The sequence below is a fragment of the Podarcis melisellensis genome (assembly GCF_964234715.1).
Source record: "Podarcis melisellensis genome assembly, chromosome: 8".
NCBI lineage: Eukaryota > Metazoa > Chordata > Lepidosauria > Squamata > Lacertidae > Podarcis > Podarcis melisellensis.
In genome coordinates, this window is record NC_138540.1 from 33,434,175 (window position 1) to 33,446,499 (window position 12,325).

The 12,325-nt window shown below is 40.3% G+C and overlaps 1 protein-coding gene across 2 annotated transcripts in view; it reads right to left on the bottom strand.

Moving 5' to 3' along the window:
• Positions 1-204: 204 nt before the first annotated feature.
• Positions 205-12,325, bottom strand: part of NETO2 (neuropilin and tolloid like 2) — a 40,171-nt gene continuing 28,050 nt past the window's right edge. Inside the window, exons 4-9 of one of the 2 annotated variants that reach the window (XM_081924059.1) lie at positions 10,682-10,930; positions 9,387-9,410; positions 9,144-9,271; positions 6,908-7,136; positions 5,603-5,716; positions 205-3,257 (exon numbers count right to left, since the gene is read on the bottom strand). In XM_081924059.1, coding sequence (XP_081780185.1) covers positions 2,677-3,257; positions 5,603-5,716; positions 6,908-7,136; positions 9,144-9,271; positions 9,387-9,410; positions 10,682-10,930 — 1,325 coding nt within the window. In that variant the 3' untranslated portion in view covers positions 205-2,676. Of the gene's footprint in view, positions 3,258-5,602; positions 5,717-6,907; positions 7,137-9,143; positions 9,272-9,365; positions 9,411-10,681; positions 10,931-12,325 lie in introns of both variants that reach the window. The other variant, XM_081924058.1, reaches the window with a different exon arrangement.

Sequence of the window (12,325 nt, forward strand, 5' to 3'; positions counted from 1 at the left end):
CGTGACCAAGTTTTTTCCTAGAAGAACAAAACTAATTATTTGGTCGTTCTTGTTTTGGGGAAAACAGCAATAGCTGAATGCCCTAAACTAAAGACTTGAGTTGTTATGCTTTACCTTTACAAAATCCCAGTAGTCTTAAAACACAAGTACTTGAATTGCAAGTATCTTACAGTTACACAGCAGCCTGCAAGTCAGTACAACAAATAATTTGTAACTTTCCTTTATCATACATTTTTTTAAAATACAGGGTATTGCCCATTGGCTCAGAGTTGCAAGGTCACATTTAGTGAAAAACAGATATGTAAACAAAGAAAGCTTAAGAAACCTGTGGATTTATAAAAAGGCTAGATGGTAAAGAAACCAAGTGTTCTTCACAAGTAGCAACACTGCAGTTCATAGCTGTTAACATGCACACTGATAATCAGTTTGCTGTACAGGTGCTTGAGTGGCAGACATAGGTCATACAGTGTCGAGTTATATCAAAGTCTAAGAAAAGTTGGAGAGTTCCATTTATAAACCATTTGATCATAAAAATATGGAAGCCATACCTGTAGAGTTAAGAATATATTACAAAAATGCGAAGTGATAGTTCTTTCTTCAGCCTGACCTGCAAACAGACCTTGGCCTAAAGTCAAGGAGCACGACTTACAATATTCCATGACAGGACAAGGCAGGACAAAGACACTAGAGAAGTGGGATTTGTGGCTCCTAGTCCAGCCCCTGACCAAGCCACATTCTTCAAAGAACCTTCTTTCTAATGGATAGAGAGAACACCTTGTGTCTAGAGCAGCAGTAACAAACTTGTGGCCCTCCAGATGTTGTTGGACTAGAATGCCTATCTTCCCTGACCATCAACTGTGCTGGTTGGGGCTGATGGGAACTGAAGTCCAACATCATCTCAGGTTCTTTTCTGAGAGGCAACAAGTAGAGAGAACAGATGTTTTGCATTACAATTTCTATAGATTAGCATATGGCATAGGAGCCAACTCCTAGGGGCCGAGGTCCCTTAGCCCACCCAAAAAAATATTTGGGGGGGTCACCCCCCAAAAAAAGTTGATGGGTGTTGCCATTCAAATGGTGTGCATGCACTGTATCATGTGATCATGTGGGGTTGGGTTTACCTGCTCCCCCCCAATATTTTATTCATGTTGGCATCTGGGCTTTGATGGCTTGGGCTGACTAGTAACCAGTGCTACTTGTGGGGAAAGAGCTCAATGAATGGTAACCAATTGCAGGTTAACGCTTTTTGCCTTTGAAGATGGTCAGGGAAGCCTGAGTATTGTGGCACTGGAGAACCTTCCAACAACAAGGGTACCAAGATTCCTGCAGAGGAAAGCCTCCTAAAGGCCTTTGAATCTAACTTGTAAGTGGGCATTCCACACAATATGTAATGAATTTAAATAGTGTTCATGTAATACACACATCATAAAAAAGTTGGCCTAGGGCTTGGCTCAGCTCTGCCATACAGAGTAATCTGAATTCTTGCAACACAGGGGGGAAATGTATTTCTCAACAACCTGCATCACCAAAGAAAAGCAAAAGCTGTTTATTCCACCAACGACATATGCGGGAAGAATGCTCAGACTGCTTTAGGACACCAACATTGCTGCAAATCTTTTGAAAGACACGGGCCAATATTCTTTCACAGTTAAGTACCTGCAACAATAACGTTTGCACCATGTTAATATGGCAGAAATTGCCTTTCAGCAGTTTTCGAAATCCCTGATGTATTGCTGCAAGAAGATAATACAAGTCATGGTCTAAATGTTGTTAACACATTTTTCTGATAACCGTCAAACAAGTGTTGTGGTGATGTCTTACCTGTGCTTAGCACAAAGTGCTATCAGTGCATGATAGGATGTTAACACAACTAGAGATTTGGTGTGATGCTGACATTACCAATTGATTTTGTCCGCCAAAGACAAAAAACTTGATTTTCCTAAAGGAACCGAGTTCAAAGATAAAATTAAAACACTTTTAAAAGGCAAGAAACCCATTTCATTCATTTCCCCCACAGAACTTGGAGGTCCTGAATATTTGTGCTGGTATGCTGTCCTTAAAATCTTGTCCCATTGTCACCAGAAGCAGCCGCCAGTATACCATTTATTTGCTGGCATAGAAAGCCTTAGGACTGGGCTTTAAGGAGTCAGTAATTAAAAAGGCAGCGATATAAAAATTAGACAAGATGAACCAGATGGAATGCAGTGTAACTCATTTGAGTCTTAATTGGCACTTAACACAATAACTCTAGCTACAATTTGACAAATATGATAACTGCTTTCGATGTTAAGCTATATGGTGTTGTACCCACTTATTTTTTATTATTACTGGAGTAATTAAGCTTTTGACTTGAAGACCAAGAACCTGCAGGAATGAAGCAAGGGAGAGAGTATACACTAATTTATATCTTTGTGTTTGTGTGTGTGAAGCCTCATGCAAAACCTGTTATTCTGTTCTCCAAGCAGATGGGCAGTTCACAAGGAAAAAATTATTTATGGAGAGTTTTCTTTCAGGGGAAAAAAACAACAACAACCCTAAAATAAATGAGCTAAAAAAAAAGGAAAAAAGAATGAATACACATGTCTCCATCGAATTCCGTATGGTACATTTTTGTACATTCACATACATTATATTTATATAATATTTACACACACCCATTTCACCTTCAAAAGCAGATTAGAAGTCCATTGATAATGAGCCTTGCGCAGCGTCCTCTCGACCCCTCACGTAGATTTCGCAAGGGATCTCTTCCATCACCCTGTCCTCTATCACCTGCTCTGGACACTCGTGAGCCTGTTTGAAGGTATAGCTACTTTTTTTGAAAGTGCTATTGAAGGTCTTCATTGGCTGAGGTTGTGCAAAATCGTTGCGGAAAGGAAGTTCCATGGAACTGAGGTTGGTCCTGCTTTGCTTTACAGTTGCGGCTTGGGAGCCACAGTGGTGGTCATGGATGCACCTCGAAGCTGTTGAGGAGCGTCTCATTTTCTGGTAGTTCTCAAGTTCTTCAGACAGGTCGGCCAAGTCGGCGGAGATCTCTTTGTCTCTCAGGGAGAAGAGCTCGTAATGAGGTGGGTCAAAAACCTCCTGGAAACCAGTTTTGTTGAACGTGGTTTTGCAGGCCATCACCTTCTTGCGGGGCTGCTTGACTTGCACCAGGATCGAGATGATGAGAAGGACCAAGACGATTCCTGAAGTAATCCCAATTATTGTCCCATGGGTTTTGGTGATTTGCTCAAACAGCCCTGTTTTTTTCTTTTCTAAAAAAAAGAAAAGAAAAATTGAACGAAGCAGCAACAAGCAACATTAAGTCTGTCAGATGACAATATTAAGTCCGTCACCCAACAGAGAGGGAGAAAACCCTGCATTCTGCTTTTTTTAAAAAAATCCAGCTTTTGCTGCTGAACTGTTTACGTGTTTTATATGCTATCTTCCCCCTGTTTCCTCAAGGTTGAACCGGTGTGGAGCAGAGTAATCTTCACCCAGGAATTCTAAAACCTAACAAGTTCTTTGTGCAGTTTCTACCAGCTCCAACTTCTTCACTTCTTTTATTTGCATAGGAGCTGCTTATGTGGGAGATTATGGTCACAAGCAGGGCAACTAACTATGAGGGCAACGCTACATAAGAATACATGCGGAGCCTTCTGGATCAGGCCATGGGCCCATATTGGCCAGTATCCTGTTCTTGCAGTGGACGAGCAGGTGTCTGTGGGAATCCAACAAAAATGGTTGGCGTATGTCAGTTTGCATTTCTTGGTGCAGAAAGTATTGATCTGAGCTTTCCTATTATAATTAATTCAAGAGGGTTCTGGAAGCTTCTCTGTGTGAAAGAAACAAGCAGAAGGTTCATGATGTTTAGGTTATACCTTCAGAGAAGCTGAGTACAGCTGACTTAAACTGGCTCTGTTATCTCTTTCAGGCAAGGTCATGCTGACTATAAAAGTAGGACCAGAAGGAGCCTGGGTTTCACTTTACTTTCTATCTCTTTTCCTTCTGGTGTGGTGTTCTGTATATAGTGTTAAGGTTTAGACTTATTGTAAGTTCTTGTAAGTGTAAGTTAAGTCTGCTGCAACTGGATTTCTTAAGGACGGTGCCAATCCTGATTGTATTGGATTTGCGACCATTATGCTCATTTGCCTTCAGTAGCAGTAAAGCTCTGCTGGATGAAATATTAATTGCCTCTGGTCTATTTTTTTTGGGGGGGGAATCCTGCAACGTGTTTAAGTTGTTACTCTGCTAACTATACATTGGAATCTACTCTGGATCAATATTGAGTAGAATTTCATGACAGAGTACAAGAGCATCCCCCCCTCCCCCGCCCCATGATTTCCTGGCATTCAGAAACACTGCTGCCTTTAACCCTGGAAACAGAAAATAGCCATCATGGCTAGTAGCCACAGACAGCCCTCTCCTTTTATCTTTGTTTGATGACTGGAGGGTAGGGGGAAGAGACGGGCCACAACCTGAAGCGCTAAAAGTTAACACCACGTGACAAAAACCATAAAGTGATGTGAGCACTTCATATGAAAGCACACAAGATGGCACTAGCGGATTGCAGTAATTTTATATATCTAGCTACTTAAAGAGAGAAAGGGGTGGGAAAGCAAGCTTTAGAAGAAAAGGTCATTCTTCTGTATGGCAAGAGGCATGAGCATGAATAAAATAAGATATTCAGAAGGGGTATAGTGACATTATTATCTCTTGGGTATTAAAAAGAAAAGTCCATTCACATCTACAGACAAAATATGAATAGTAATTTATTTCAGCCCAGAGGATGGTGTTTGGCTCCAGCCACGCAACAGATTTCTGAACTGAAAGGACACAGGCAAGATATACAGAAGCATCATAATTGTTGCCTAGAGAATTGTTGGTAAAAAGGCCATCCCGACGAGGATTGATTCATGCTAGCAAGCTGGAGGTTCGTTAGGAAAAAAGATGGTTGTAAATGATCCAGAGTTGGTCTGCGGCTGATTTATTTTTGTTAAGCTATAAAACAGGAAACCGAGTCACCGTGAGCAGAGAGATATAGTGTTGCACAGTAAGTGCATCTGTATGGTTTACTAACTCAAATGAAGGTGCTTCAAGGTGAAGAAACAAATCACAATTGATACCGAGCTAGAAAATGCAGCTTAATACATAAATAATCCAGGACTGCACTTCAAGTTTAATGTGCACTTTGCCTTATAAAGCTTAGGTAGGCAGATCTTCATTAGGGAGAATAATTCTATTCAATTTTAATTTTTTTGCTTATACAGTGGTACCTTGGTTTAAGAACAGTTTAGTTTATGAACAACTTGGATTAAGAACGCTGCAAACCCAGAAGTAGGTGTTTGTGAACTTTGCCTTGGAAAGAGAACCTGTTTCGCTTCCTGTTGAGTGTGTTCCACTTGTAAATTGAATCCCCCGCTGCTATGGGAAAGCACGCCTTGGTTTAAAAACACTTTGGTTTAAGAATGGACTTGCGGAACAGACTAAGTTCGTAAGCCAAGGTACCACCGTAGTATTTTGGTCTCAGAACCTGACCTTGACTCATTTGAGAGATGGGGGGAATCAGAAGGCACAAGCCAGGCAGCCCCAGTTGCCCCTCATAGCAACACACACTCACCTTTGCAGTGGTTTTCATCCCATGGGTATGCACAGTTTTGAATGCCGTTGCAGACTAAAGAATTATTGATGCACATGTTGCTATGGCAAAAGTATGTGCTGCCTGAGCAGGGGGCTGTGAAGGAAGGGGGAAAGAGTTATGAGTTACCCAAAGTTCAGAGTGATAGATAGTCACTTCCAGTGCTTTTCTTCTAGGAAAAATGTGCCAGTACTCTCCATGATCTTGTTACATTAAGTGCCACACTTTTAACCAGTGCAGGGGGGGAAAGGTACCCTTGAGTACCCCCAACCCCCCAACAAAATAAAACACTGGTAGCTTCATAACTGGACTTAGAATTTAAGGAAGAAAGAAGTCTTCTGCATGCTACAAAGTGGCACATTCATAACAATCCCACAGCTGTGACTACTAAAGTACAGCATCAATCATACACAAGCACACAGAGTATTTATTCAAAGCAGCATATCAGCGCTATTCTACCCTCTCACCCCGGCAATGACCTTTGGGTGGCGTTTATTTTGAGGGTTATTTTGTTGTAAATACAAGTGTTCTAGCATTTTTCTTTACTGTGCTTTCCCCAGCCTAGTCAGTGGTTGAAAATGGCCCATGCTTTTAGTTATGAGTCATATTCTCTAAATTATAACACTTTTTGCCTTGTTGTTTATTGAGGCTTAAAGTGTAAAGCTGATTATTAAGGTCAACAACCAATTAGGTATCACATTAATGCAATTTAAAGTTAATTACACTTCTTGCTATTTCCAGCTGTTCTTAACTATGAGACTTAGTTTAAGGAAGGCAGTGACTCCAAAGTTTCCAGGAGACTGCACTGAAGACTAGATTTAGATCAAAGCGGTCAATGATTTCAGATAGACTTCCAGTTTCAAAATGCCCAATCTGTTAAAGAAGAAACCCTGTTTCCTTCTATACTCTAAAAGCCACATTAATTATTCATCCTGCAGTTCTGCCACAAATAAAGGAACGGGACTTTTCCAAACACAGAGGTCAACCGCCCCACTCTAAAGAGAGAACACAACACTGTAGAAGTGTAGCTGTTCTATAGCAAGGCAAAGCTTGCAAACGACATCTGAATCTCGCAATCGCCTTCTCTTAAAAGATTCCAGCTGATGAGCCTTACATGATATTTTATATGGTTTGGAGTCACCCACTAATATATAGCAAAAGTAGTGTCCTTAAGCAGTCGTTGTCAATTCCGTACATTCATGGAGTAAACAGCAAACAGTTCTGAGTTTAAAGTTCTAAACAATATTTTGCCATAGTTCCTAAAAGGATGCATTACAGTACACTTACGGTCCACGAATGATGTGAAGAGCATTCTGAACCTGCTCAATCTACTGCCTTCGTCGGCCCACATTCGTACCACCCCAATTCCGGTCTGCAGCATCACATCGTTAGCCACCGTGCTGCAAAACTTTGCTTTCAGGTTTTCGATAGAACTGCTCCCATCATACACAGCCACAAAGTTTCTTTTGCATTCATTTGAATGTTCCATCTGGTAGTCTAGAAACCTCAAATATATCTGTTGGTAAGGGGCAGGGGAAAGCTTTTAAAAGAAGTAATAATAATAATAATAAAACTACAAGCCAAATATGTAAACATTATTTTCGATTTTAAAAGTTTACACATTCCGTTTAGATGAAAGGTGCAAACAGCTTGTAAATATATTTTAGGCATATATAAATATAAACTTGCAATTTCCAGCTATACTCCTTACCCCGCCATTCTCATAATAAGCCTGATTTTTTTAAAAAACAGTGACTAACAGCCATTCCGTGCTTAAATAAACGTGGTACTTTTGCAGACAAAAAGAATAAATATATTTTCCTCAAACAATTCACGCCATTAGCTCACCTAGTCACATCTGCATTTACATGCATACCTGTCAATGGTACTGTCTGGTTATTAGATGGATATTTATTTCCAGATGGAATTTTAGCCGTAAAGTGCTAAAACACATGGTCCCAAACCTTAGCAAGATAAGCCCAGTAGCATTTTGAATCCTGACAAACTTAGAGCTTGATACACCATAAATAATCCAATCAAAGCACTGCGAGTTAGGAAGATAATTCAATTCAATAAGCGCAGAACTGAAGATATGCATTCCAGCAATATTCAACGAAATTTTTAAATAAGCATCAGATATTTCAAATATAGATGAATTGGGAGGGATATAATTTGATTTCTTACTCTTGGAATACAAGCTGCGATGTCGTTATCTTACAGTGCTTTAAGATTCACAAATCAATGTGAACAGCAAGTATATTGTTTATATTCCCTTATGCACTACTCTTAAATAGTTTTTTTAAAAAAACAAAACAGAGCAAAACAAAAGCACCAGAGAACGTTTATGGATGTGTGTGTATGCTGTTGTCATGGTCCTACCTAGTTCTGGGTAACTAAATTGTGGGGAAACTTATGCACAGCATCAAGCCCTTTTCAAATTAATCTGCAAGTTTAACCAAAGATTGGGTGGAGATGTTATTGAATGTTAACCAAGAAAATAATTTCCCATCATAGGCTTGTGTAGAGAAGATGCATTGTGGTGTCAACTAGAAAAAGATGCCAAGATTTGAATAAGTATATTGAAGCTAGACTGGTTACAGTTTTCTTTAACCTGACATAACACAACAAAGCATGCAATTTGGTAAATGTGAAGACTATTTTGTTGCACCCTCAAATAGTCAACAATCTGCAGTATTAAAATATAGATCTGAATCAGAAAACAAATTAAAACTATAGCAGAACCACCCTGGCCCAACCAGATTCCATGAGATTTTGAGAGTTATGTAGTTTAGGAGCTACCTAGCAAAGCTTACTAAGTTTGGACAGAAATGTTCGGTTACGAAATGTAACAGTGGTGTCCATTAAAGCACTGATGAATAGTTTCCAATATGTTGCACAGCATAGTATTTTAAACTGAGTAAGTTGTCTTGTAAGCATGGCCCAGGGCTAGGCCCAGGGTGTTTTGCTGCCCTAGGCAAAACTGAAAATGCCTCCCATTGGCATGCATGGTAGCCTGGGGAGTAAAAAGAGGTAGGCAGCAGTGGTTGTGGGTAGATCTACCACCTGAGGTGACTGCCTCATCCCACCTTATGGGTCTGCTGGCCTTGGCCTGGCCCCATAGCAAAGGGATTTTTCTGATAAAAGAATACAATTTCCATGCATTTGGACCAACACCTATGTTAAATATAAAGAATAGTAACGCTGAAGAGGAAAAATAAATCAGACATTGGAGCCGAGTTGGAAGAAACCATATTCAAATATTTATATCCATCTTTTGACCCCCACAACCAATAATGGCTGGTTTCTAAACAGCAGAACGGTGCAGATTGGGTCTGAAAAAGTAACACTTTTTTGTGCACCAGAAGCAGTCTGTGAAACCAACATCTGTCTTCATTTCTCATTACCACCAACAGGTAATTAATTTAAATTAACAAGACGCAATATGCAAACCATTACTAACGGCCATTCCCAGTTACTAATGACCTGAGAGCTCATTACACAGTGAATGATTTGGAGGGCCCACCTTGGCATTTGGAGTGGCCTTGATGGTCCATATGCAGTCAACAGCCTGCCCAGGCTTTGTTTTCTCTTCTTGTTCCACCTGACTGGAGCGCACAATCCCATCAGCCCCCGAGAGCTCAAACTGGCAATCTAAAGTGAGGCAGACACAATGTGCTGTCAAATTAAAGGTAAGAGAAATTTAAAAATCTAATATGAAAAAGAGATTAGTACTGCAATACTAGACCTGGGATGGGATTTAAAATACCTCCTAGGTATGTGAAGTCAGGATCTGTAATGAAGAAGAAAAAACATAATGATTGGCCTGGGAGAGCTGAAGGTTTAAACAGAAAGAAGGACCTTCTAGATGCCAAAATAATAATAATAATAATATGGTACACTAGGATACTGAACTGAAGGGAGACAGGTTCCTTATCACTCAGTAACATATGTACCTTACATTTCAAGCTCTATAATATGACTCAAAACAGTCATGGCTTCCCCGAAAGCATTCTGGGAGCTGTCATTTGTAAAGGGTGCCAAGAGTTGTTAAAGGTAAAGGGACCCCTGACCATTAGGTCCAGTCATGGCTCATCTCGCTTTACTGGCCGAGGGAGCCGGCGTACAGCTTCCGGGTCATGTGGAAGCATGACTAAGCCGCTTCTGGTGAACCAGAGCAGCGCACGGAAACACCGTTTACCTTCCTGCCGGAGCGGTACCTATTCATCTACTTGCACTTTGACGTGCTTTTGAATTGCTAGGTTGGCAGGAGCAGGGACCGAGCAATGGGAGCTCACCCCGTCTCAGGGATTCGAACCACTGACCTTCTGACCGGCAAGTCCTAGGCTCTGTGGTTTAACCCACAGCGCCACCCGCATCCCAAAAAAATAATAATATGGTAGACTGAACTGAGAGGAGACAGGTTCCTTATCACTCAGTTACATATGTACCTTACATTTCAAGCTCTATAATATGACTCCAAACAGTCATGGCTTCCCCCAAAGCATTCTGGGAGCTGTCATTTGTTAAGGGTGCAGAGAGTTGTTAGAAGGCCCCTATTCCCCTCCCAGAGCTACAATTCACAGAGTGGTTTAACCACCAGTCCCTCTTCCCAGGGAACTCTGGGAATTGTAGCTTTGAAAGGAGAATGAACATGCACACAACTCTAATCATATCTGCATGGTGTGTGGATTTATATATAAAATGCCAGTTTCCACATGTGTATGTGGAGTGAGTGAATGAACAAGAGAGAGAAGCCAATTTCCCTATTTAAAGATGATTTTAAGTTTCAAGGCCTACAAGGCACCCTGTCATTCACAATCTTGGTTTGAAATCTCTGCTTCTGACATTTGAAACTGGATAGCTGCATTTACCCTCCTGCAGTCATGAGCACAAGAACATTAAAGAGAAAGTTCTGCTCTATGATTTTTATATGCAGCCTTCAACAATAACCAATTCTGAGCAAAATATATTGGGTTAATATTGATTTACCCAACTAAATTCAACACCAGTTGGGCAGAATCTCTAACAGGCAAAGAAAGAAAAAGCATATATTTTTTTTACCTGGTATAAACGAATATTTTGCTTTAAATCCCTGTCCTTCTAGTTCTTCATCTGAGGTAAACTTTATCCACATAAATCTCCCTGTTGACCTAATTAGAGTAGGGCTTTTTAGACCACAGTAGCGATCAATGAGTGGGGAGAAACCAAAAGGTCCATCTCGAACTTCGAGGTGATCAAATCGACATTCAAATGAAGGCTCTATGTAGTATGGTTCATCAAAGGTTAGCTCTATTCTTTGCCGTGGGGCAGCTGTGACAGAGTAAAAACAATCTAGATCAATATAACTTTCAGCAACAATGAATTAAAACAATTTCCAGAAAGACGTGAAGTTTTGTATTTCTCAGCATAGGTGTGGAGTTAATTGGTATTGCAGTCCTAGCATGAATATAAATATAGATCTTCACAAATAGAATTTAAGATGCCTACACAGAAATTAAGTCTGACTGACTTCTATGGTTTTAGCTAGTTGGGCACAGGATTGCAGCCTGTGATTTCGTTGTCCCTGAGAGGGGGCAATGACAATAAAGATATTATTATTATTATTATTAAACATTATCCAGAACATGCACACAAATGACACATGTGTTAGAGGCACACGAGCGCCATGAGTTGGTTGCCTCTAGATTTGATGCTTTCGTTCTGGAATTTGTCCCATGCTGAAATTCTTAAAAAGAAAAAAAACACAAAACAACTTTCTGAAAAAACACCTATTTTAACCTATTTTACATGAATAATTCACAAGGCTGCAAAAAACACACATACCCAGAACAAAACCTCATCAGTTTATGCAACAAAGTAACCGAGCCAGCAATCAACAGAAATAAACCTAATAGCTAGGATATTACTCTGATTAAAGCACTTGGTTTATATTGCAGGTTCATGCCAGCCTGAAATTCAAGATTTCTTCCAAAATACTGACTCATTCAAGTGTCAGTTTCAATATGAGATTGCAATGTTCAGCAAGGTGGAGGATGTAAACATCTCCGGAAGAAAAAGCTGAATGCAAGAAAGCACAGTTAGATAGGCTGTACCATTTCATCCGGTACTGGCATGCTATATTCATTACATACCTGTAAATACATCATCGTGGAACCCAGAGTTTTCCCAGACACTTTCCCATCTAGGGCCAGACCTGATTGACTTCTGCTTGGTGGTCTTTCACACTACCAGCTGGGTCTACTCTTGTATTTAGTATTATTAACAACTTGCCTTTGGGAAGGTCATCAGCAGATCATTAAAAGATTATACCCATTCCATGCTTTCTTTCCCACTTCAGAGGTATACTGTCTCTGAACATGAGGGCTCCATTTAGCAACTCCCCACTGCTGACAAGTGGGAAACCGCAACAAAATGTTACAGTGCATTTTCAACCCCTAACAAAACTATTCTTGTTTAGGGTTCCAACTGACTTAGAAAGGAAAGTTTGCAGTGCTTCCTGGAGCTGCTTACAGAAAGTATCCTCTTGGTACTTTCTCTTGCTGTACAATATATGCTTCAAGGCTTAAACCTGATCACTTTATTGCTGCATCTCATGGTGTATATGTGTGTTCCTGGTGCAGGACAAAATTGCCTTTTGCTTTTCCCCTCTAATAAAACTTCTTCATATTATAGAGCATGGGAGGTTGAGGTTGTAGAGGGAAGGCA